General features: G+C 35.3%; 2 protein-coding genes across 2 annotated transcripts in view; one reads left to right on the top strand and one right to left on the bottom strand.

Annotated features, from left to right (window-relative positions):
- Positions 1-26,323, top strand: part of ADAMTS6 (ADAM metallopeptidase with thrombospondin type 1 motif 6) — a 226,177-nt gene that overhangs the window by 126,816 nt on the left and 73,038 nt on the right. The window contains exons 11-13 of the mRNA XM_054578414.1: positions 3,201-3,308; positions 12,961-13,106; positions 15,593-15,656. Coding sequence (XP_054434389.1) covers positions 3,201-3,308; positions 12,961-13,106; positions 15,593-15,656 — 318 coding nt within the window. The remainder of the gene's footprint in view (positions 1-3,200; positions 3,309-12,960; positions 13,107-15,592; positions 15,657-26,323) is intronic.
- LOC129074702 (60S ribosomal protein L30-like) lies at positions 9,185-9,553 on the bottom strand. Its single transcript, XM_054578634.1, has one exon. It carries the CDS (start codon positions 9,551-9,553, stop codon positions 9,185-9,187), a length of 369 nt encoding a protein of 122 aa, XP_054434609.1.

The raw sequence follows: 26,323 nt of genomic DNA, 5'->3' as shown, positions 1-26,323 counted from the left end.
ACACTAACATAATGCCTGGTGAGGTAAATAGTAGATGCTTAACAAATATTCTTGAATGAATGGTAAATAATGTTATTACTTTTGTTTTACCAGGCAATCTTCCTAATTGGTTAGAAGTTGATCCCATGAAATTAGAGATACCATTTGCAATTTCTTGTGTCATGTGACAGAAATTTCCATTAATGAAGTCTGTTGGTAGCTTTTCTCTTCTTCCTTAAACTCAAAGGCAAGCACCAAATTTCTCCTAGAGAGTCTTTCCAAAATGAATTCTAGGGCTAGAGAAGAGAATTAATGCCCCAACACACAGGCAATGATTTATTAATTCACAGAGACCATGAGACTAATCTTAATAAATCTTAACTTCTATAAATAAGCATGAGTACGTGAAAGATAACTATATTCTCCTAGAGCTAAGCTGGTGGGTAGTCAAATCATTAATCCCTTTCACTTTATATATAATTTTTAAAGGAAATTAATCTACCTATGATGATAGTTATTATATAGATTCCCCAAGAGGCAAAAATTTTTGATTGCATTTAACTTTATTAGAGCTTGGGACCTACATTAGGTTACTTATTTAACAACTAATGTACATATACAACTGTAACCATCACATCTATGCAAATATGTCATCCATGTTCTAAAATCCATCAGTTGAGGGAAAGTAGGGTATTTCTGAAAATAAGAAATTTTTCTCAAGTTCTTTCAGGAAGTGTATTTCTTGCTTTCTTGATATGAAATGAAATTTTCTTGGGTTTTATCTTTCAAGAGAGTTTTTTTTAAATCTTGGGAAATCTTAGTTAGGCTATCAAAATCTTTCATATACAAGTTGCTATACTAGATGAGAGATATAGTTGAAAACTCCTGAGCATTCTCCAAGACTAGTTTAACATTTTGGGAATATTTCCCATTCATAGATTTTCACTCCCATACTTTAAACAGTAATTTGTGAGAAGCTAATGCCTTGGCAAAAGTTGAATCCCCAGAAGCTGCTAAGGAAATAAAATCCTGTTAAAATTGTGAATCCACTTTTCAAAATGTGTCATTCTCTAAAGGGTAAGAAGACTGTGTCTCTCAGAAGACTCTATTGTGAATCTTGAGATTAGTTTTGGAAAAAAGTATCTTGAATTCTTGCTGTTTGCATAGAGATTTTCAAGGCACTTTTAGAAATAAAGTTACTGTAACTTGGCTAAATGGTTTGTTTACCTAATAGGCAATATGAATATTGTCCTTTTCATTGATAGGTTTTCATTGTATAGTTCTGTCTAAAGTAAAGTTTAGTTTTCTCTTACTTCTATCTAAAGTAATATTTAGGCCTAATAAAAATCTTTAAAGTTTAGGAGTATGGTCCAGGATTAGGGATAACATTTTTTTATAACCTCTTAATACATTGTTCTTGCAATGTTTGTCTGTTTATATGAACCTATTTTTCTTTGAATGTGGGTATTTTTGATACATGGGAACAATATTTTGATATTTTAAGACTCTAAAATTTTAATCATACTGCTTTTTAAATATTAAACTAAAATAATATATTTAGAAATGTACTAAGTAACAATCTCCTATAGAAAAGGAAGATGAAAGTTGTATAAATAACCTCTTAAAACAGAAACTGAAGCTTTGGTAGGAATTAGAATTTGTAATAAATTGGATTGTAAGAACAGGAAAGTTTTATATTATGATTCACAGAACATGTTTTGTTTTCCAATGTTTTAACTCTCTTCTACCTCAGTAGTTCTCAAAATGGATATTAAAGTAGGTAAATAAACTAGAGTTTAAAGTAGATGATTTTTTAAAAATATTTTTAAAGTCTAAAAGAAATCGCGTCTTTTCCTGTGCCTGCTGAGAGGCTGGCGGAGCATCCCAAACAAGGGCCCACAGATGGTGCTTCCGTTTGCTGTGCTCTGTGGGGCTTTCCCGTTTTCTCAGAGCACTTGACTCAAGGCTGTGTTCCCGTTTTATTTCTGATTTGTGTTAATACAACATAAGTTTTTTGAAAAATATTTTAATGAAGATGTAAGTGATGTATAATATGTTAGTTTTGGGTGCACAACATAATGACTCAATGTTTGGATATATTGTGAAATGATCACCACAATAAGTCTAGTTAACATCCATCACCACACATGGTTACAAAATTTTTTTGTCTTGTAATATGTTGTAAGTTCTTATAAATAATTATGTTTTGGGGGTTTAAAGAGCACTTGGAGAATAATTGCAATAGAATTGAAGTATTCTATAAATTTATCTTTGCATTCCAGGTTAATGTATTTTTTATTCCAATAAGGTATTTTATACTCAGTGGTTCTGGCTTAACTTAAAAGTTTGTAATAGCATTAATGATGCTAGTTGGTAACCATATATAAAGAGAAACTGAAAATTTTGAGTTTCTTCAACGTAAGCTCTTTTTTTGGCTCTTATTTAAAACACTTTACTCGGGTATGTGTCGAACAGCTTATTTTAAAATTTGATAGTGTGTGAACAAAATGAGGAAATTAATATTGCTAATTTGAAATAAATGTAATTTCCCCAAGTTTAAGTAGGATAATGAGAAAGTATAATAAGGAAGATAATAAAGCCTTAAACAATGTCCAAAATATGTCAATTATGGAAATGGCATATAAATAGCAGCATTTTTTCAAAACCAAATTTCCCTTTCATGAAGTTGGTGGGCTACATTGATGAACAGCAAATAACATTGCTAGATTGTTCTTTAGGCAACTCTGGATTTTAGAAATTACTCCCTGCCCATTCCTATGATTTTTTTTAAAATGGATATTATTTGAGAATTAAAGTAGATCTAAGAAGTGAAATACCTACATCACTCTATTAGTAATTGGTAATTTTATTCTATTGTATATTCTTGAGAGTAATAAACAAATGTTTCTTTTCTATGTATTCTTTTTCCCTACTCTTCTCTATTAATGAAATTTCTCTGCATTATTTTTAAAAGATCTTAATATTAAATACTAAGATAAACTTTATCTACTAAAGTGAGAATTATAAAGACAAGCATTTAAATGGTTCTGCAAAATGGATAATCCACCTTCCATAAGAGCCTCCTCCAAAATCCCTACCTTTGTTGATTTAGGATGCCTAAGAGACAAGTAATACTGAGTGACTGTGAATGTATTTTTTAGAAGAGTGGACACGGTGTCAGTCTTTACTACTGATCAACTTGCTTTTGCCTTCTTTCCTAGGAAGTGTGTAGAGAGCTCTGGTGTCTCAGCAAAAGCAACCGCTGTGTCACCAATAGTATTCCTGCAGCCGAGGGAACACTCTGTCAGACTGGGAATATTGAAAAGGGGGTAAGCTCAAGAGATTTACTAGCTATTTGATCATCTTTTTGTGTACCTCTTCAACCATGAGGGAAATGTGCATATTAATTGAAATGTACTTCAGAAAATAATACACTCCTAGTCTAATGAGTTAACTGTCATAACTTGATATCTGTGAATATGTACTGTTTAGAAAATTACAGTAAATATTTTCTTGGTCAGTTTCACTTTTATGTACATATGTGAGCTATGTTTGTACAGAAAACACTCAAAAACAATCTTATGTATGTTTAATAGAGTATGCTTAATCGTATGTCTGCTTTTTTTCCCGATAACTAATTCCCAGGAAAATTATGTGATCCCAAAATATTTTATAACTATAGTCTAATTAGAATCACTTTTGAATTGCAGTATGAGAAAAAGGGCTGATAGTAGAAGACAATTTATTGAGCATAGAAATTGGAGCTAAATTGTTTTGTTTTCAATATAGTTTTCAAAAATATTATTAGAAATTATTGAAACAGGTAGGAATAGTTTATGCTATTCCTGAAGTACTTTAGGAACTTCTGTATGTGTGAATTCTAGAATTTATTGCTATGGACTGAATTTACAATAATAACTACTACTGTCATCTGTTCTCAGTTCTGACTTCTTCCATGTTAGTTGGGCTAGTTTCAACAAAGATTACATTGGATTTCAGCTTGCAATCTGATGTTTAAATAAAAAGAATGAAAGCTTTTGGGCAGCTGTCACAGTTTATTAATCCTTGCTGACGGCTTCATTCAGGACCCATGACCTAGTGCCATGTTGATGGCTTTTCCATGCTGGGTTTAGAAATGTTGGTAAATTATGCTAAACGTATGAGTTGATAGGGTCATTTTTAAAGGATTAAGGATCTTTTTTGGAGACTATGTAACTAGCCAATAAAAATACAGAGACCTTCACACACTACCAAAAATTCCTTCTTTTTTTTCACCAAAGTAATAGAAAATATTAGGAACCGCATTCTTGAAACAACAGTCTAGGTTTATTTTGGAACCAACAATTCTTGTCAACGACAAGTAGCAATTTAAATCAATCTGTACTTAGAAAAAATACACAACCGTAAGGGGGGAAGTCACAGTGAGAATCTGTTTCTTTATTTGCCATTGATTATTATTCTTGCAATCTAGTCTATGGGCCACAGTTTCTATTTGCTTGGAGTAATACTATCACTAGGCCTGATGGCTCTTTTTATTTGCCTTTATTTTTTAATTCACAGCATAAAAATTTCATTTTTTTTATATATCTCAGAGCCCTCTTAAAGCACTCTATAAATTATATTATCACTCTAAATAAGTAAAATCCAAATAAGTAAATCACAAGTAGTGGTTATCTGAGAACACATAGTTCAGCCCCACTAATCATTTACACAGTAAACACGTATTTAGTATCTTATCGTTTGTGCTTAATTGCAGGTCCCTCAAATGTCATATCTTAAAGCTGTAGGCATATATGAGATAAAGATGACGTATTTCTTCAAAATTACGGACAATTTTGAGGTGTATTTAGAGGACACCCTCAATAATACTAAAGCTAATAGTATTGAATTTAAATTTAGATAAACAGAAGGCAAAACAAATCTTCTGAGCATAAGTAAGAATAAGCACAGATAAAAAAGTGAATAAAATGGGAAAAATATATTTGATTTCTGAAGATTCATATTTTCAGCTTAGGTTGGTTGTCAACTTTTTGATCCCTAACTACTTTTTTCAAATGAAGTCTATATAATTCTCATACATACACATAATAAATGGAAATGATCTGGTTAAAAGAATCCCTTGACCTACTTCAACAGAGTATCTTGGACTCCATGAAAAACTGTAAGAACCTTGTAAGTGTAGAAGAGCTTACATACCGAGAGGTAGTTCCTATTTGCAACATTAAAATTTAGTTTCAAAAAGTCAAAATGTTGGATTTCACCATCTAAAACTATGAAGGAAAAAGAACAGCATACTACGAAAAGACCCTAAATATATTCCTACCATTAACTTTGAATTTAAGAATACATTTTTAAAGAACTAGATCAACCTACATTTTTAAGAAGAGAAAAAGTGCAAAGGACTAGATGTGTGAGCTAAGCAGTTCTTAATTTATTTTTTTAGTAACTGCATTTGTCATATTTGCTTTTTATGAATATTTGTTGTTAATTTCAGTTAATTTTTTTTGTTAGAACTGTGTTTGTTGTTGCCAAATTGCAGGTTTTCCCCCTAAAGCTCTATCTATCTGGAAATTAAATTAGAGCTCAGCATTTTGACTCAAATTAAAAAAAAAACATGCAAAGAGATAAGGACTAAATTAAAGTGGAATTTTCAATTGGTCAGGTCAACTTTGTGTGGCCAGTCTGTATTCTTGCCATTTAAAAATAGCTGCCATCCCAATAACAATGATGCTGATAATGAATACTTTTAAAGTAGTTACACTGTGCCGGGCACATGTATTTTCTGTTTAATAATTAAGTGACAAAAATCCAGGAGGGTAGGCATTGTTTTAACTCCATTTTACAGATGAGGAAAGTAAAACTTGACAGCCTAAGATTACACAGCAATTTAATAGCAGAGCTGAGAGGTCAGCCCAGGCCTTTCTAGTTCCAAACTTGAAAGCTGCCCCTCTGTGTTGCCTCTGGTTGTACTTTAACTTTAGATGAGAAATTTCATAGAGAGAAAAGCAAATTTTCGTTGTCACAGTAATAAAGTGAACCACCGAGCTTGAGATTGGTGGCGACTATGCATTTTACACTTTAGCACTAAGCAGATTCTCCACTTATCTACCTGTAATATTTTCTCATCTCAGGGATCACAATAAGAAGGCACTGTGGACTGAACACTGATCTAAGACTATAGGATTGTGTCACAATTGGCAGAGTAATGAATCTCCACTTTACAATTAGGGATAACCTATTTCTACATATTTCATAGAGATGTTGTGAGGATGAAATGAGAGAATACCTCAGTGAATTTTCTATGGAATTCTGCAGAGGGAGGGTGCTAGCGTATATTACTAGACCATTATCATTACCTCTGATTGTTATTTGCCAACCTTAGACGATTGTGAGCAGAAAATTCTCTGCCAGCCTGTCTTAACCCGGAGTAAGAAGCATCAGAGAGCGTAAGCATGAATTTGCATGCCTCAGAAACATGAATGGAATATACACGACTTCTGATCTTAACTTAAAATTTCAAAACTACTCTCATCAGAAGAACCAAGAAAGAACCTACATCCTGTCTAGCCAGGAAGATAAAACCAAAGTTGCTCATAGTTTTTTTAAAAAGTTCTTTTTAAATGGTGGGAGGAGAAGTATTGCTTAAGTGATAGCATAGACATCCAGAGGACTGGATCCGCAATGATCTCGTCAAACTCTGGCTGCAAAAGATGTGGGATGCCTGCCCGAGGGCGCAGTTCCACAAATGTTCCATGTAAGTATGGGAACTGTTCCATGCACATTTAGCAGATGGAGTAAGAAATATGGCCAAAAAATTAAAAACTGATCTTTGTGTGAGTCCTGGGGGGTCTGACATCGCTATTACAGCCATTGGATGTTTGCCTGAATAAGCCATTCAAAGATTGAATAAGAACCATATGGTCTGAATGGATGTGCTTAGGGACAGTAGCATTAACCAAAGGAGGAAATTCGATGAGCCCAGACAGTGCGCTGGTTGGTATGGTGCGTCCATGGGTCAAACCCCTACAAATCAATCAATAGAACTTCAAGCAAAAAAAAAAAAAACCAAAACAACTTTCTTTAGACATGGCATCAGCAATAGCACTTTGAACAGGCATCGAAGGGATGCCATATTTGATGACATAGTAAACAAAGATTTAGTCTGTAAAAACTTCGATAGCAGTGTTAGCATTGTTACTGAACAAGATGTTAAGGATAATGAAAACCCAATCCTTGAGAGCTCTGATGGTGACCACAAAGTTTCAAATCCTTGGTTTATTGCCAAAAGAGTGATTTAATGATTCTACAAAACCCAATTAGAGACATAGCCTGGCATGTGGACTTACATATATGTGACATTGGTTCCTAATATTTTCGTATGGAAAACAGGGCTGGATTAGAGTAGGATTATTATATGCCCTTCTAAAGCACTGAATGTATAATAGCACATTTGCAGCCTAGAGCTCAGAGTAGAATGTAACATGTTTTGACTGGGTCCCAAACTATAAACACAGGAAGTAAAGAAAGAATAGCTCTTCCAATTGCTCTAGGAATTTAAATAGTATGGGATGACAAGTTCTGATTTAGAATTTGGGCTGAAATAAGCTTCAGCATTCCCACACCTGCAGAGTGGAAAGATAAGACTTTTAATAGTGCTGTGCTCCAACTTTCAGCTTTTCTGACTTGGGAAGAATGTTTTATATTGAATCACCAATATCACTTCCTTTAAAATCTTAGGATTTCCTTAGAGGTCTCTCATTCCAGATGCTGGCTGGACCCAGTGCTGGCTATGGTACAAGAACTATGGTATAATCACATCCTAGAATGACTCTAGTTAAAAAATATGTATGTTTTAAATATTTAAAAATTTAAAAAATATTTTAAAACTATACTCATCTTGAAAAATTTTTTTGTGGAAGTCTGACAAATTCTCAAAGTTAGATTTTTTTATTTATAATGTATCTTGCTAAGACAATTTCCTGATGTGGACCATGAAATTCAATGGTCTAATAGCAAGAGATGTTGCTTAATAATTGTTTCTTAAGAAAACTTTTAAAACTTCACTGTAATATACTGTCTTTCTAGAGAGTTTTAAAATATATTGGTCTTACTTAGAAGGAATATGAAAAGCAGCAATGAACAATCTGAGATTTTACTTTTAGAATGTGATACGTTCACTTTCATCTTTCTAAATCTGGTTAAACACACTTGAATTAGCAAACAGAAGGCAAAATGTATCCAATTTATGTGAGTAATTTGGACTGAAGTAACATGACTGATATTTAGAATACATCACTAGATTAGATATAACCTTTGAGAGTAAAGATTAGAAACTGGTTCCCATCTGAAGATTTAACTCTTCTAGTTTTAAGAAAAGAAGTAAAATTATATGCCTATGGAAACAGAGCTTTTAAATTAAAGGTTTGGCAACTTCAGGCAAAAAAAAAAAGATAAAAATAGAAAATAGAACACTCAAAATTCTCACCTTTATGAACTTACAGGATTTATATACTTCAAGCTACTATATTTAGTGTAATCTAATTATATTACTTATGACATATTAAAATCAGTATATATTGATTCATATAATCATCTAGAAAATTAGCTCAAATAACTTGCTCCACATGAAGTCCTTTATGGATTTCTTCAAGCAGTTATTATTAAGTTAAATAAGTTTCTTCTTTAAAATCATGTGTTACATCAAGATACTTACTGCTACCAGAGGAGGGAAGTAGCAAGAATTCCAAAGAAATCCATTCCTATAAGTACAAGGTAGGGGAAAGCTAAACAAAACACAAAAGAACATTTTGCCAGAGAGCAGAATTAGACAAGTCTTTTGATAGGTTTTTAACTTCTTTGAAGGTATGTCTGCATAGAATTTCTAAAGTTGTCCTAATCCAAACCGTATTGTTAAACTAAAGTTAGTCTCCATTTTATAGTTAGAGTAACTAAAGAAAAGAAAAAAAATGACTTGCTTTAGACCAAAGATATTGTTAGAATGAGAACTCAGATTTGTAACACAGACTGAAGTTGTTAACTTGTTAACTAGTAAACCAAGTTGTTAATTATTTGTTAAACTAGACACTAGTCTCTTGTCAGGTGGTAGGTGAATGTAAGTATTATTATGAATTCTTTATTTTTTTACCCATTAATCTTTCTAATTTAACTTTCTTTTTTTTCTTAAACCAAGCTCTGGCCAGTTTTATTAAAGAAAAATTTTCATGATTAACTTTTCACCAGTCTGTTCTGGCATGCTCCTAATGATATCAGAATCACCTGGATCAATGGGAGCCAGACTGCCCACTCTGTGGTGTTTTGCACATGCTGTGCCCAACTCAGTGTCATTGTCACAGTAGTGATGGACACCAGTCTTGGCCAACGTGGCATAGCACACTGTTTCAGATTTCCTCGAGGCTGGGCAGTTGTGGGCGAGGATGACCAGTCTGGCTTTGCCTTGTCTGATCATCTTCTGAGCCTGCTTGTACCCCAGTGCATACTTTGCACTTTTCATAACAAGTTGGAGCCTAGAGTTGATCGATTCCAGCGACTTTTTTGTCTTCTTTGCAACCACCATCTTCCCACCTTAGGTGTGGGACAGACCCCAATGAGGAGCAGCCTTCAAGATGGCTGGGGAGCGAGAAAGGAAGGACAGACTTTCTCATACAATTGTCTCATGTTATAACTTCATGGAATATATAATCAATAGTGTGAATTTATACAGAAAAATGTGTTAGCAGAGCAGTTATGAAATACTACTGCTGTGTAGATGTTAAATAGTCATGAGAATTGAGCAACATTTAATAAACTGAATACTATATTGTATTTATCTTTTACTTTGAGGATAAGTTTTAAAAGAAAGACAACAGAACTTATTTGACGTCTTTCCCTGTCCTACACTTTGTGAGTCTCCAGGAAACACATAACAATGTTATTAAATACTTTGGAATCTACATCTTTAAGTGTCCTGGTGGCCCTCACATTTCCTTTGGCCCCTGAAAAACGCAAAAAGTGAATCTTTTCTCTACCAATTATAAGAGTACTCGAGGAAGTCTGAAATAATGTGTGGGTATACACTTACAACTAAGTGGATTTTTTGATAGTCTCTAGTGTTATTTTGTATTTTATGTAGTAAATACAGTCCCATAAATTATGTTAGAAAAGATTCCAATAGGTCTTTTCCCACTGATTTTTGTATATTTTTGGACAGATAATCCCTTCTTTTCTGCCAGTAAGTGACCTTGGGCAAGTTAACCTGCTGTAGGCTCTAGTTTCCTCATCTAAAAAAATGAAATACTTATCACGTTAACACTTAAGTCCCTTTGAGCTTTAGATGCAGCTCTGTGAGTTTATAAAATATAAAAATAAGCTTTAATGTTATTTGAAATCAATAATGCTAAATAGATTTCCAATTTGGAAAAATTTTAAGATTTGGCGTTCTTAAAAGTGTAGTCATTCATTGACATGGCCCGAATCAGTAGTTGCTGGTCAATACTATGTTGCTCAAGATATCTCATAGGAAAAAAAAATAAGCACAGGTATAGACATTGTTACACGCAGGTACTTCTAATAACAAAAAAGGTAAAACTGGAGATTATGTGGTCCAATATTTGACTTTTATGTAGGTGAAAGTCTGACACAATTATCATACAAATGGTTGGTCTTCAAGATCAATTAAGTCATAAACTGGCAGCTGGAACATTCTCTCCCTCGCAAGTGTACATTAACAGCAGCCCTACTCCCAAAGTTGTTACTATATTATATGGGTTCAGCCAACTACCTCTGCTTCATCTTTTGGACAGATAATTTTTATGGTAATTTTCATTGTCAAGACTCATAATCTTTCTTAATGTCCTACTTTAATATTTACTAGATTAAGGCTCAGAATGTTCTGCCTTATAGCCAACCAAAATTTGACTTCTTCTTGCTTAATTTTTTTTATGGACAAATGATAATTGCTTAGCACTTCTCTAAAAAGTCTTTTATGTTGTTACAACTACTAAAACATTTAGAGTGCTAATTAGGAGGGAAACAAAGATACATTTGACTTTCTTGACCCTCCAGTATTTCCAGTTCCTTCCTGACATGTAGCAACCAAAACAGGGCACAGAATTCTAAAACTGAACTAAAGTATTAATTCATTCAGTGAGTGTTTGTTGCTTATTTACTCCATGCTAAGTACTGCTCTAGACATTCGGCATTTCTAATAGAACATTCTGTGACGACAGGCATGTGCTAGATCTGCTCTGTCCCTCATTGTCACCACATATGTGGCTTATGAAGCCCTGAAAATGTAGCTAGTGTGTCTGAGGAACTGAACTTTTAATAATAATTAATTAAAATGTAAACAGCCCCCTGTGGCAGTTAAGGCTTTTATATACTAATGAGAGGAGACAAACAATATTGAAGTAATTTGAAAAATAAACAGTGTCATTTAAAGTAGTGTGAACTAAAACTACTACATCCTGGCGCTGGGGGAAGGGAATGCAGGAAATGTTGGGGAGGTACCACTTCAGGATAAGGGTGTTCAAGGAAAGACCTCTGGTGACATGATGCGTGGCCCAGGACTGAATGATGAGAAGACAGCAAATATAAGGAATTGTGAGAGGAGCATTCCTAGAAGGGTCGGCAGATGCAAGTGCCCTGTGGAGGGAATGAGCCTAGCGTTTGAGGGAAGGAAAGAAGCCCAGTGTGTCTGGAGCACTCTGAGAAAGACTGAAAGGCTGGAGATGAGCGCAGTTCCCACCGCCACTGCTGAGCAGGGTTAAGGGAAGTAGGAAACACCAGAGTCTTTTAAGCAAAAAAGAGGCATGATGTGATCATTGTTTTTAAAAGATCTCTCTGAATGGTTCCTGGAGAATAGGTTGATTATAGGTAGAAAAAAGTGGAGGTAGGGAGACCAGGTAAGAAGCTATTCTATTGGCCAGGTGGTAACAGTGAAAAAGGTGAAAAGTGAAAAAATTCTGGCTATATAGAATTAGTAAAATAAAATGATTAATTTCTAAACATCGTTTGTCGTAATCCCTCTCTGTTTTAATATAAGGTTGAATTTTTATTTAGCAATCTAACATTGCTGACAGTTACTCAACTGTAATAATGTTGCCTATCGTTATTCATATAAACAAATGACTTTCATAACGTCAGTATAGTTTGTCAGCATTTGATGGTAATTCACAAGAATGCACCAATAAAAGGCTAGAAATGCTTTTTTTTTTTTTCAAAAAGGCTTTCATTTTTACCATATTCTGCAAGTAAGATTTATCATGCTAGAGTTATGAGCTGATTATTTGATGTCTGCATCTTGATAAATTATTCCTGGCTTTCTACTTATGTGCAGTATGTGTGGTTTATTGCAGAGAGCAAAGCTGAGGAGAATTCCAGTGCACATGTTCATGCAGGGCCCATACACATGGCTAGTCAGTGTATATAAGGGTTTTTTTGTACCCAGTCCCTAGTGTCTTGGCATTACTTTTATTATGTCTGCAGTACTCATGTAGATGAAATGCCACAACACATTCTTTTACTATTGTAGCCTCAACCAGCCTTTTTATTTTTTTAAAAAGAAAAAGCAATTACCATCATAAAAATTCCTTACTGGGGAACTTTCCATATTGCGTTATCATTCCATGAGTCTAATAATAGTGGAATAGAAAGAAAAAAAATGTTAATACTAAAATATCTAAAAAAGACTTTTGAGGTCTCTGTAATTGAGAAACACTAAAAGTCTGGAGGAGGTGAAATAAGGAGAGTTTTTTAGACTCCTGGTACATGTTAGGGATTTATAAATCACTGCTGAGCTAAAGATAATTTGCAAATCACATGCACCATCACCAACGTATAAACACAGTTAAAGAACCCTCAGTCTGTTATCTATTGGAGAATGCGAATGCCTGTTATTGGTCATTGCCTGACCCTTATGTATTTCTGTTCTGATAGCTCTATCTGCCTGAAAGCTAATTCTGTGTTTTCTGTGAAATCTTGCAGTGGTGTTATCAGGGAGATTGTGTTGCTTTTGGCACTTGGCCCCAGAGCGTAGATGGGGGCTGGGGGGCCTGGTCCCTCTGGGGAGAGTGCAGCAGGACCTGCGGGGGAGGCGTCTCTTCATCCCTAAGACACTGTGACAGTCCAGCGTAAGTAGCTAAAGTAAGCCGGAGCCAACAAAAAGACACAGTTGGAAATGATTCAAAGCTGTGGTTTCACATGTTATCTGTAAAAACGTTTCACTCGTGAGCCAAGTGCTTGTCTTCAGAACAAGCACTAGGCACAGAAAAGTGGAGGAGCCCTGTTAGACAGGCTTTCTTTTTCTTCCTCGCCCCAATACTCTGTAACGAAAAATAAAAGAAAATGAAAAAGGAAAAGTATTGTGTATTTATCCCAGGTATAGCCAGACTTCTTAATCTATTAATAATCAGATAGATTTCCTCCTCCCAAAACTACTGAATTATGGATGAATCCAGGTCTGGTCTTAGCTACATTACCATTATTCCCAGGAAACCTAAGGTCTTTTCACATGTCACATAAAATTATTACTGCTACATTAGTATTAAAAGGACCAATGAGAGCACTGCAAGGGTTGAAATGCCTTGATGCGCATCACAAATCACAATGAAAAGAATACTTGCCCATGTGTTGAAATAGTTTCCATTCACGTGCCCCCATTAATCATCTTCCGGCGTTGCCACCACTCTCCTCCCCAGGACTGTTCTATGCAGGCCAGGCTGCTCCGCTCCCACCGTCTTCTTCTCCAGCCAGAGGCCCCCCCACTCCCCCCGCCTCCCGTGGGAGGCCAGCCCCATCGGTATTCTTTGCCGTTACCGGTGGACTATTCCTCTCTTTGGTCTTTCCTGTGCTTCTGGAGACTAAACTGCTCCTTTCACGGTCAAGGGCTCACATTTTTGTCTAGAGCTCAGGTTGAGGCCTTCTTTCCTGACGAATATTTCGGTGCAGAATGATGTTACAGTGTCATTTCTGCTCCCCCCTACCCCATTCTGGGGCAAAAAATAGTCTGTTTTAATGTTTTTCCTATTTTAACTCAGGGGCCCTCTGTTTGGTTCCTCTCGCTAAATGTCTTTTTTCTTCTCTTTCTAGTTTGAAATGGTTTCCCTCGATATTAATTAGCTCTGCGTTTTCATTGTCCCGCTCTCTATCGATTTTTCCCCTCCTGCTAAGCTGAGCTCACTCACTGTCACCCGCCCATAACTCAGTCACGCCACTACTCTCCCACTACCTGGTTTTTTCTAACCAACCCGTTTCTCCCAAGCTGGGTCAAGCCGAGCCATTGCTTTTCCTTGCTTAGAGTCAGTATTCACTGTCATTCAAAACCGTAACTTTAGCCCATTGATTCCCGAGAGCCAAAGTTAAAATTTAGGAGTGACTTCTTTAAAACAAGTACAGGATAATTAACCTAAGTTCAACTTTAGGCCACTGTAAAATAATAACCAAAATTATAAAACCCTATCATAATAAATAACAAATCCAGATATTTAAGAGAATGACCAGACCTTTTTTTTTTAACAAAACAAAAGATTTATTCCTTATGACAATTATTATTCTTTCTTTCTTTCTTTCTTTCTTTCTTTCTTTCTTTCTTTCTTTCTTTCTTTCTTTCTTTCTTTCTTTCTTTCTTTCTTTCTTTCTTTCTTTCTTTCTTTCTTTCTTTCTTTCTTTCTTTCTTTCTTTCTTTCTTTCTTTCTTTCTTTCTTTCTTTCTTTCTTTCTTTTCTTTCTTTCTTAATACATTTGTCTCTGCCTCCCCCCACCACTTTCCCTTGCCCCCTCCCTTCTTCCCTCCCTCAGCTCTTCCCCTTTGGTTTTGTCCATGAGTCCTTGCTATATGTTCCTTGACGTTCCCCTTCCCTTCCCTTTCCCTGCCCGCCCCTCCCTCCTTCCCTCTTGTGACCAGACCTTTTTTAAAAGAACAAGTTAGTCTTCAAAAATAGCATTCAAATAATAACATATGACTTTCCCTAATGGTAACTACTTCAAAAAGTAATTTATAGAAATCAAATATTTGACATCTTAAATTTGAGTATTATATAATATAAATTTGAGTATTTCTATAATGCAAACCCATGTGATGTTTAGATTTAATTTTTTAAAACCATACATTTGAAATAAAATAGAAATTCATTTCTGCATTATTTTCTCTGAACTGAAGCTATTTCTAGAAAGTTATTTAACGTCCTCCCCCGTTTCCAGTTTGGAAAAAAAACAAACTTTTCATTTCCAACTTGGTGACCATATACCATCAAATTATGGGTTTTGTTGAATATGATTCAAGTGGCTTTTTTTATTATAAATGAGTGAATTTTAAACTCAAACTAATCACCTGTTTACTATGATAATTAGAAAATACATTGATTTAATTGCATTTTCTTAATGTAAATCATGACAATTAGGAGTCTTGTAAAGTTACTAATAGTAAATTGCCTTTACTTTAACATTCAACAATCATAATCATTATTACTAACAATCACCAGCATGATTATTTCAATAACTAATTCAATGTCAAATTTTGTATTTTCTTAAAGTAAATGTTAATATGTTTTCATCAAGCAATATCTGTACTCTCAATGTGGATGGATATGTTATATTCACATGTTAAAATGTGTTTTCAGACCTTCAGGAGGTGGAAAATATTGCCTTGGGGAGAGGAGGCGGTATCGCTCCTGTAACACAGATGTAAGTAAAACCAAACTCCGCTATTAAAAATTAGTTTACATTTCCCCCAAAGCAGGGACATTTTTTAAAGTTGTATGCTATTTGATCAGAAATCTGTATGTGTGATGGTCACATGAGTTTTTTAAATTGTCAGTAATGAAGGGAACCAATCTCAGGTCCAGCGATTCCATCAACAGGAGTCAAGAGGATGCTCCAGCACTAGGAGAAAAATACACTCTTCCCCAATAGGAATCAAGAGAGAGCAACACACCTGCTGAACTTCCCTGGTCCCCCAAATGCTCAAACTTTACCATCATTGTTTTTCTTGAGTCCACCAAGATTATTATGCTCTTCATCCAATTTTGTATTTGCCACCGCAAGAAGCCCCAGACTCATTTCTGCCATCCAATCGCATAAAGCTCTACACACCCTCTCTTCTCTTGCCTCTCCCTGCCCAACTGCTGAAACTGTTCTGTGTGCTCAGGGATTCATGGTCCATTATTGACACAGTTCCTGCTGTCTCTGAATTTTCCTTCCCTTCACCTTCTTGTTCTAATGGAAACTGGCTCTCTGAAGACACCGCTTCCTCTACAGCTCTTTAAAGTTGGAGACTTGTGTTTTCTCCCTTAGCTCTTGAGTGACGGGGCCTGAAAGTGGATTGATTCTTTTCTTTTATCTTATTACTTCTTCCAGATAGTCCTTCCTCCTACCTAAAAGCCAAAACTTTTACAGCAATTCCATGTCATTAGGCTACTACTCACAATCTTTACTCTCATGCTTTTCATTCCTTCACCTGTCCTAAGTCTTGGTTATTCTAACATCATCTCTTCTGGATTTTCCCATAAGCACACAAACCTGTTGTTATTTTGCCTATCTTAAAAAAAACAAAAAGCCAGTGAGTTATTTTTCCATGTCTTACCTTCTTTTCAACAAAATTCCTCAAAAGCACTGTCTATATTAGTTGTATCTAATTCCTCTACTCATTTTCTCCCAAAACTACTCCTGTCAGGTTTTTGTCCCCATCATTCTACTAAAAGTGCTCTGTCATGTCACAGATGGCTTCCATGCTGCTAAATCCAGTAGTCGATTCCGTGTCTTTCTCTCACTTGATCTTCCACTAGGCTTCCGTGACACTACAACATTTTAGTTGCCCTTTTGTTTTACTACTTCTTTCTCCTTCTGCTTTGTCGGATCCTGTTCTTTTCTCTGACCTCTTTTATTTTTTTCATTGAATTTATTGGGTTGATATTTGTTAATAAAATTATATAGGTTTCAGGTGTACAATTCTGCAGTACATCATCTAAATACTGTATTTTGTGTGCCCCGCCCCAAGTCAAGTCTCCTTCCATCACCATTTATCCCCCCCCCGTTACCCTCTTTACCTCCCCCCAACCCCTTTCCCTTTGGTTATCACCATACTGTTATCTGTGTCTATGAGGGTTTCTGTTTTTTGCTTAATCCCTTCACCATTTTTACGCAGCCCCACAATCCCCCTCTCCTCTGACAGCTGTCAGCCTGTTTCTATTTTGTTTGTTAGTTTATTTTGTTCATTAGGTGAATGAAATCATATGGTACTTGTGTTAGATTACACAGGACTCAGCCCCTGGCCTTTTTCTCTGCTAATACTCATTTCCCTGGTGATCTCATAAATTTTCATTGCTTTTGATACCATTCATATGTCATTCGACCCCCTAATTTATATTTTCAGCTAAGACTTCTTCCTTGGGCCCTAGACTGATATCTTCTTATTGATTAGACTTTTAATAAATATCTAATATACAATACACCCACATGTTATCTCGGAAACATTTTCACAGACTTGTTCTCCCAACAGTTTTTCTCACCTCAAATGTCCACTCTGTATGGCTCAAGCTCCAAACCCTTGGGTTATTTTTGATTCCTTTCTCTGTCGCACAGCCTATGTATCCAGTTCTTCAGAAAAACACATTGCCTTTCTTTCAAAATATATCATAGATCTGACCACTTCCCACTCCCTTTACTGCTATCCAATTCACTGGATTACTCTCTATAGTCTTTTCAGAGGATTTCCTCATGCTACTCTTGCTCCCTGTGTTCATCAATATAGGAGTCAGTGGGAACCAAGTTATATCCTTTACTCAAAGCCCTTCTGTGGCTCTCCATTTTACTTTAATCCACTCTCCTTGCAAAGGCCTGCAAAGCCTACACAATTTGGCCTTACATTACTTTGGTGTACTCCTCTCTTACTATTTCCTCTTCAGTCACTCTGCTCTAGCCACACAGACCTCCTTCCTTGCACATGCCAGGCATGTTTTTAACTTAGAGACTTTACATGTCTATTCCCTTTGCCTTGTATGCTCTTCTCCAAAATATCTACATGGCTAACTCTCTTCCCTTTACCCAACTGTCCCCTTCTCAGTGAGGTGTAGACTGAATACTATATTAACATAGTAATAGCTCCCTTCAACCCTGGCTCTCCTAATCTTCCTTCTCTGTTCGGTTTGCCCCCGTACCATCCTCCTAACATACTCTATAGCTTAATTATCATATTTAATTCTGTTAATTTTGCATCTGGAAGTAATTAAATTAGCTTCAATTACAATGACCTTTTCAAGTTACTGGTATTTTTTCATGCATTCAACAAATAATTGAGTGTTTAGTGAATATCAGACGGTGGTAGAGTGAGAAAAAAATCTCTGTCCTCAAGGATCTTACAGTTTCCTGGGAAATCACTTACATGCAGAAAATTACAATATAGAGTGATGTGATATGATATGACATGATATATGATAGAATAAGTATGGGATGCTCTATAAGCACATAGAATTGGCATGTGGCCTAATTAGGGATTTAGGAGTTACTTCCCTATTTCAGGGAACTAGGGCAAATAGGAGCTGACCAGACAAGAATAAAGTGACAATGAGAACATTTGAGGCAGAAAGAAGATTTAAGTGCAAGGCGTGGAGGTTAAAGAGCATGATCTTTTTCTTGAGACAGGAATAAACCATTGAAAAATTTAGCCCCAGACGTATGCTTTAGATGAGAATGGATTGGAGAAAGGCAAGATGAAAACAAAACAATAATCAAATCAAGAAGAATTTAAGGATACTGCTGAGAACAACTGAAGGGCTGAGCCATGGGCTCTGTGTTAGGAATCACAGTGGAGTCTAAAGAGGGCTAAGAGGGACACAAGTAAGGACCTAACTTCTAAAAAAATTAATAAAATCGAAGAACCAGGGAGATAGCAGGTGAGGGGGTGAGAGAATGGGATGTGTTTGAATTTGAGCGGTGAGAAGTGAGACTGTTCTCAGTGATGCCAGAGCTGGAGTGTGACCGTGGTAGTGCATGTGTAGCCTTGAGCGGAAGTGAGAGAATTCAAGGAGCCTCAGGGCTGGGGTTTGGAAAGTCTTCCATGGGGATGTCGAAGTCACTCAGCATGATGCTAGAACTTGGCGTCTATAGTGGGACTGTGAACAAGGTATCAAGCTTTTTAATAAATGAGGGGAAATGACCATCATGAGATTTGTAGGAAGCAATGGTGAAGCCAGATTGTGATTTGGATGAATAACATGAATCACAAAAGAATAGAGGCTTTATATGAGGGTAAAAGAGTTGAGTACTTACGATAATATATATCAGGTTGTGTTAGGTAGGAATGAGATCGCCAAACCCACCTCTGAATTCCTATCTCAGTTTTCATTGTTACATAGTCATAGGGGTGGGTGCTCACTTTGGCCCTAATAACATAGGAACTATATAATGTGAATAATATATGATAGGTAACAGGATAAGAAAAAAAAACATGCCAGATGTCTCAGGCTTGTTACATTTTACCCATGAACTATGGTTTAGATGTTAAAATTGTAAAACTTCCTATTGGTGGGTTGAAATTTCTGTTTATTTATTATCTTTGTTTTCTGTGTCAGCTTTTAGAAAATGATAAGAAGATATTACCATGACTATAACATGGATATACAAATAATTATTTTTTTCTCATTAATCTGGATATTAATAGTTCAGAATTTGAGGCGATTCATTTCCCACAATGAAATTTATTTTCATGCTATCCAAGTTAATAAAGTTGTCTGAGTATAAGTGTGTAAATTATATAAAATGTAATCTAATGTGTGGAAATTTAAACATTCAAAACACATAATCTAGCCCAGCATTATCAAGAGAAGTTTCTTCAATAATAGAAATATTCTGTATGTGCCCTGTCCAGTGTGGTAGCCTCTAGCCAAATTAACCACTGAGCACCTAAACTGTGGCTAGTGCAACTAAAGTACATAATTTTAAAGTTTAATTAATTGAAATTTGAATAGCCACATGTGGCTAGTGGCAACTGTATTGGATAGCACACAGCTAGTCTAGCTATGCAATAGAAAAATAACTGTTATAAAGAAGATTGTAAATATTATATATAAAGTTCTCAAAATAAATCAATCCTAGCTCATTTTAGAAACCAATGTATGAGACTTCTATGTTTGGTAATGGCAGATTAGGTTTTCTGACTGAATTTTTAAAAAAATTTCTGAATGAGATTTATTTTTTAATCATTTTGAAGTTGACAAAGAGCTGACAAGATAGTAAGGCAAATGCCTAAAGGTGAAATTCTTTGAGAAAGAGGAATTCAAAAATATACCCATATTTTGCCATGTATAGTGCACACCTATGTTTTTGGCCCAAACTTTCAGGGAAAAAATCTTTTGTTTTAATTTTTTAACTCAATTTTTTATTTATTTTTATTTAGAAACAAAACCAATTATATTCTAGGGTATTATTTTGTATATGGATATTGTTATTGCTTTCTAGAATTACACTTTTAATGCATAAGTATAAATAAAATAATTAAAAACATTTATTTAGATATGGAATTAGTACTATCCATGTATAATGCACATCCTTATTTTTCCCTCAAAAATTTGGGCAAAAAAGTGCTCATTATACATCGCAAAATACAGGAAGTGGAGCATCAAAGCACCTCAGGTACTTTCGTCCTGACAATTTTCAGAGGAAGAGAAGACATAAATGGCTCTCGTGTCTTTCTTGAGCAAAGTATGAAGAGTTTTTCCCAAAGCTCCTCCCCCGCTCTCTTAGCTAACTTCCTGTTTTAGTGGCCATGCACGAGGCCACCTGCCTACTCTTAAACCAGTCACAGGCAAAAGGAATGAGATTATCATAATTGCTTTAGATTAATCCAGACATGCCCCTCATGGGGTTAAGACCACTTTCCTTGAGAGGTAGATTCCTGAGCAAAAATCAGAATTCTGTTGTCCAGAAAGTAAAGGGTAATAGATATTGGTTATGTCACAGGTGTCTGTGTCAGAGCTCTTTTGGTTTCTGTCTTTTCAGTAGCCCGCCCTTACCTGAGCAGGATGGGTTCCCAGGTCCCCAGTGGATACACGAGACCACAGATAGTAGCAAACCCTATATGTCCTTTCTCCCCCTCATATATACATAACCATAAAGTTTAACTTCTCAATTAGACATAGTAGGAGATTAACAATAATGAGAAATAATAGAACAGAACATTACAACTATATACTACAATAAAAGTTATGTGAATATGGTCTCTCTCCCTCTCAGAATATCTTACTGTCCTGTACTCACCTTTCCTCTTGTGATGATGTAAGATGATGCACTGGACAAAGGGATGGAGTGAGACAGTGTGAAATTTTACCACCCTCGTCAGAATACAATTTAAATTTAAAAGGAATTTAAATGCAATTTTAAAACTTATGAACTGTTTATTTCTAGAATTTTCCATTTAATATTTTCAGACCGCAGTTGACCTTGGGTTACTGAAACCATGGAAAAGGGCAACTATCATACTGGTAGAGGTAGCAGCAACAGTAGTAGTAGCTGCTGCGAACATTTATTGAGCATTTTGTACCTATCAGATCTGTTACTTTAGCTATATTTTCTTCCCTTACTGAGAGTTCTCCTCAGTAGCAACTTGGCTTGCTAAGACCTTTTGAATTTCCATTTTTTTCAATATAAATCTAGAAAAACTGCGATAATTTAAAGTTTTGGCATAATCTGTTCTGTCACAACCTTGTTAACTCATAAGTGATTGAATTATATTGTTCCATTTTGTGCCACTAAGCAGTACACCAGCTGAAGTCAAACTGCACTGATACAGTTAAGCAGAGGAAAATTGTGCTGCCCACGATGGCCGTCCCTCTCACATTCTCCTTTCTGCTCAGTTTGCCGCATGCTCTGTGGTTCCAGTCCTCACTGTGTGTTTCTGCCTGTCCTTTATGGCCCCTTGTCCTTACAACCCAGCAACCTCAACCCTTCCTTGTTAACTTTTGATCTACCTTTTTTCTTTTAACAAATAAAATCCTATGTTTACTCCAGTATTTCTTTGTTAGGAAGCTGCCACATATTTTTAAAATTGTGCTAGTATTTTCTTAGAATTCTTAATTGGTTTCATTAGTGTTCTTTTGTCTGCTTCTAATGCTATTTTCCCCTGGAGTGCTTGTTATTTTTAGTGTGCAATTTTGCAGAAAGAGATGTTTTTTTAGAAATGTATCATATTAGAGCAGAAATTTATAGTTTAAAAATTTATTCTGAAAGTTTCTATTTATGTAGACTACATTATAAGATAGAGAATTTAATGATAAATCATAAAGGTGATTGATTGGAGTGGAGATAGAGTAATATAAGCAAGACTTCAGATTTTCTAGTTAACATGGAATGAGTGTTACTATAGGAGCATTATGGAACTATTGTGTTTGTATCCTTTAGGTTAACCTTTGTACTTTTTTCTAAAGGTATAATGCTTTACATGTTCTTTTATTCTATAATGCCTGGGTGTCTGTTATGAAATACTCTAATGGATTCAACAGAGTATACCGGTGTTTTGTTTTGTTTTGTTTTTATCAGATCAGCCTCCTGCCTTAGTGCATGTTTTACACAATTAAATACTATGTATATCATATTTAGTGACTCTGTGAATAAGATCTGAGAGAAAACTTTCCAGTTAGTTAAAATTAGTTTAACACTCAAGAACTAGAAAACAATTCATAAGCATTTTTGGCTTGGTCATTTTTGATCCAAGAACTTTTCTTGAGATTTAAATAGAAGTAATTAATATAAAGGATATAAATTCATATTTCATTTGTTTTTTTATTTGCATATCTCTATATTTTATTTGCATATATCTATAGTCTACCTTACATGTGATTTCATATCCTAATTAAGAATTTTCACCCCAAATGAAAAGTCACTTAAGGCATGATTTTTAAATAAATGCATGATATTCCAATATATGCATATTTTTGTTTTTTTTCTTTTTTAATTGAATGTATTGGGGTAAATAACCTGGATAACCAAATTATATAGGTTTCAGGTGTACAATCCTCTAATACGTCATCTGGATATTGTATTGTGTGTTCACCACCCCAAGTCATGTCTCCGTTCATCATTATTTATCACGCCCACACCCATCTCCACCTCCTTCTACCCGTTCTCCCTCCCCTGTCAATTCTTTTACTCCAAATAAAATGTTACAGTATAAAGGAAAAGTTCAAACGATTGTGGAAGAATTTTCAAATTAGTGCCCAGGACGAGATGATGTCAGGCAGTCAAACAGCAGGACCTCTAGGGTTCTTTATTGAGTGTCAGGAATCTTTGAGGTTTGCTGTGTACTTTCTGATTTATGCCTTCATGTATTTGATCAATCCTATTTGCATTCCTTTTAAGATACTGCAACCCATTCCATACAGGCTATCAGTTTCCCATGTAGTAAGTAGTCTTGACCTTCTTGTTCTGTGATTGACTAACTGGTATTATGGATTACTGCTTAGTTTTCATATTTTTATATATAATAACAATGATTATTCTTTGTTTGAACTCTCTGATTAGAGTTGAATTAGCTTCATTAAAATCACAACTAAAAATTAGAATAAATTAGAAAATCAAAGGGAAAGAAAAATAATATAAACATGGGGTCAATGCCTTAAATATGTACCACAAGGTCCTTTCGCTTACTAAAGGTGGGCCAGATATTTTGCTCTGAGTTTTTTAGAGACCTGAGAAAAGAAGCAAACACTATCAGTTCTAAAATCCGTTATGTCTAGCAGCTATGACAAAAGGGGATAGAGCTACAAGGGAACATGTTACTATTTTGGAGCTTTGATACTTCTCCTATGTGGATCCCTACACTGTGGCAAATCAGATTGAATCATACAAGGTTGACAGTACTGTTTTTACTTAAGTTAGAGTAGAAATTAGAACCTAGAACTAATGTAGGCCAAACAAAAATGGCTTGCGCAAAAAGATAGCCACTCCTTCTCCCCAATTTTATTCTCATCACAGACATTTGAAGGCTATAGGAGTGGTAGGAATAAAAGAGCGAGTGTTCCCATTAGTTCCTGTCCCACTTACCCCAATTTCAAAGAAAGAGATCCACAGAGATAAAAGAGGCAACTTCTAAAGAAAAATAACTTAATACTAAAGATTTTAAAATAGATAAGAAAGCATGTCCAACTGCAAAATTGGCCTGACTACCCTCAATAGCAACATAACCAGTCTAGAGGCCAAAGATATTCACACACAAGACTCTGAGGCTGAATACCTGCAGGAGGATATATTTGATGGGTATCACCACTGGTCATGCTCAAAAGTCTTCAAAAGAATCTAGACAAGGACTCTTTCTTTGACATCCACATGATGGTCTCCAGGACACACTAGCAGGTAAAGACAATAGCCATGATATGACCAAATGAATATACTTTTTATCTTAAAACTACCAAGAAACCGGGAACATTTTTTAAAGACACATAGGAGAATTGGGTGAAGTTCGGTCTTACCAAACCAGAAACTTCAATACAATGTTTGGGATTATAAACTAATCTCATAGGCATGGCCATGTGGAATTTGAGTTTGGAGAGCAGAATTTTATGGAAATAATGATGCTAAGAGTTCATTGGTTGAGGACAGAGTTCCCCTCTTTGGACATAGAGATAAATGTTTGATAAGGTCTTTGCAGTTTTTATAAATGTCTAAAGGAAGGAACTAACTGATAGTGCCGTTATCAGAAGTAAAGCCTTTAGATCTGTACATTATCTGCTGTAAGTGTTTGCTCAAAAATATACTTTTTATTATTATCTGTATGGAATCTCCTTTTTACTGGCATAAAAAAATACTGACTTTTAATCAGGCATTTTTGCCCTCCTGAGCAATTTTTCATTCCAATGACTTAAAACTATTATGCAAAATGTTCTAACAGGGTAAACATTGATGTATATAGTATAACTATTTTAAATAGAATTTGTAGCTGTCATGAATACCTTACTTGATAACTTGACTTTTTTTTGTAAGAAGTAAAAATATGGCTATCTTATTTATAATCCAAATTTTACACCAAAGCCTAAAGAAGAAATATTAGTTACTATGAAAAGGAATTGTCTGCATTTCTAAGAAGAATTGCCTAGTGTTATCTGGGTATTTTCCAGGACCAAGAAAATCCTTGTGTTTTTCCTGTTTGGTATTATTTGTGATTTGTGTGTCTGCTGATAATGTGTTTAACTAGGATAGAGCTTCCAGTGAAAACATTAAGTTCCACTTTGGCTGCAATAGGAAGCCATATTATTCTTGTGTCAAACATTTCACTTCCCTCCTTTATTTCATGCATCAAAACTATAAAAAATTGTGGAGTCAAAGTGACTTTTCCAGATCATCGGTAGTCTGTTGTAGAATTCAAGTGTAGATTGTGTGGAACCTGGGTTTTTTCTCGGTCAGTTGTGCTAGAAGGTCACGTTACTCTGCAGTGTTTTTACTCTCCTATCCATTGCTTACGGTCAGTAAGTCATGTGATTGCCTTGGTTGTGGTGCACAGAAAAAGCAGAGCCTGTATCTAGAGGTAGGATTGTAGTGAAGAAAGTATGGGCTTTGGATTCAAATTGACTTAAATTTAAATCCTGACTGTAACACTTGTTGCTGTTTGACCTTGGAAGACTTCGAACCTCACAAAACTTCAGGGAACTCCTATATAAATGAAGTATGATTTTATCAAAGTTTCAGGGCTGTTAGAAAATTAAAAGTAGTAACACATGTTAAATATCTAGTGCTATTGCTAATACTTAAATCTGTACTTAACACAGAGTAGCTATTATTATATACATTTATGTCCTGTATATTAAAAAGTACTTTCATGCACTAAATCTTGAAATCAGTTTTATAAAGAGGATGGACAAGTATTTTTTAAATGAGGAACACTCTGGTTCCATGAAAGGGATTCAGGAAGGTATAGAATTTCCGAGTACTGGTTCAACGCTCTTACAATAGACAGAGCCTTGGGAGCTGAGTGTGGCAAGTTAAGCTTCTCTGAAAGAGTTTGGTCACCTTTGACGTTGACTTACTTACAGTCTAACCTTACCCTGCATCAGAACCAGATAGCTCAGAACATTCTGAGACTACCAACCATGCCCCCGGGGAGAGGTGTGGGGTAAGTGATGCCAAAATACAGAGCTGATCCATTAACTAAACAGTTTATAACTGTGTCCCGAGTTATGATTAGGAAACAGCTATGCACCAACCACTTTATTCTTATAGATGTTGTACATAATATAATATTGTATATACAGCAAAAAAAAAGAGCAGTGTCATTACTCTTCTTTAGGTTAGTATGAATTTTATCAAGTTTTGAGAATAAGGACTACCTTTTAAGCACAGAGAGCTTGCTTGTTTATTATGTTCTTAAA

The sequence above is a fragment of the Pteronotus mesoamericanus genome, unplaced genomic scaffold (assembly GCF_021234165.1).
Source record: "Pteronotus mesoamericanus isolate MK-2021 breed Mesoamerican mustached bat unplaced genomic scaffold, CSHL_Meso_final contig_50, whole genome shotgun sequence".
NCBI classification, from domain to species: domain Eukaryota; kingdom Metazoa; phylum Chordata; class Mammalia; order Chiroptera; family Mormoopidae; genus Pteronotus; species Pteronotus mesoamericanus.
This window is presented reverse-complemented; position numbering and strand designations above follow the sequence as displayed.

What these genes read in the sequence shown, in the direction of transcription:
- LOC129074702 (XM_054578634.1), bottom strand. Translation starts at nt 9,553, where the DNA reads ATGGTGGTTGCAAAGAAGACAAAAAAGTCGCTGGAATCGATCAACTCT.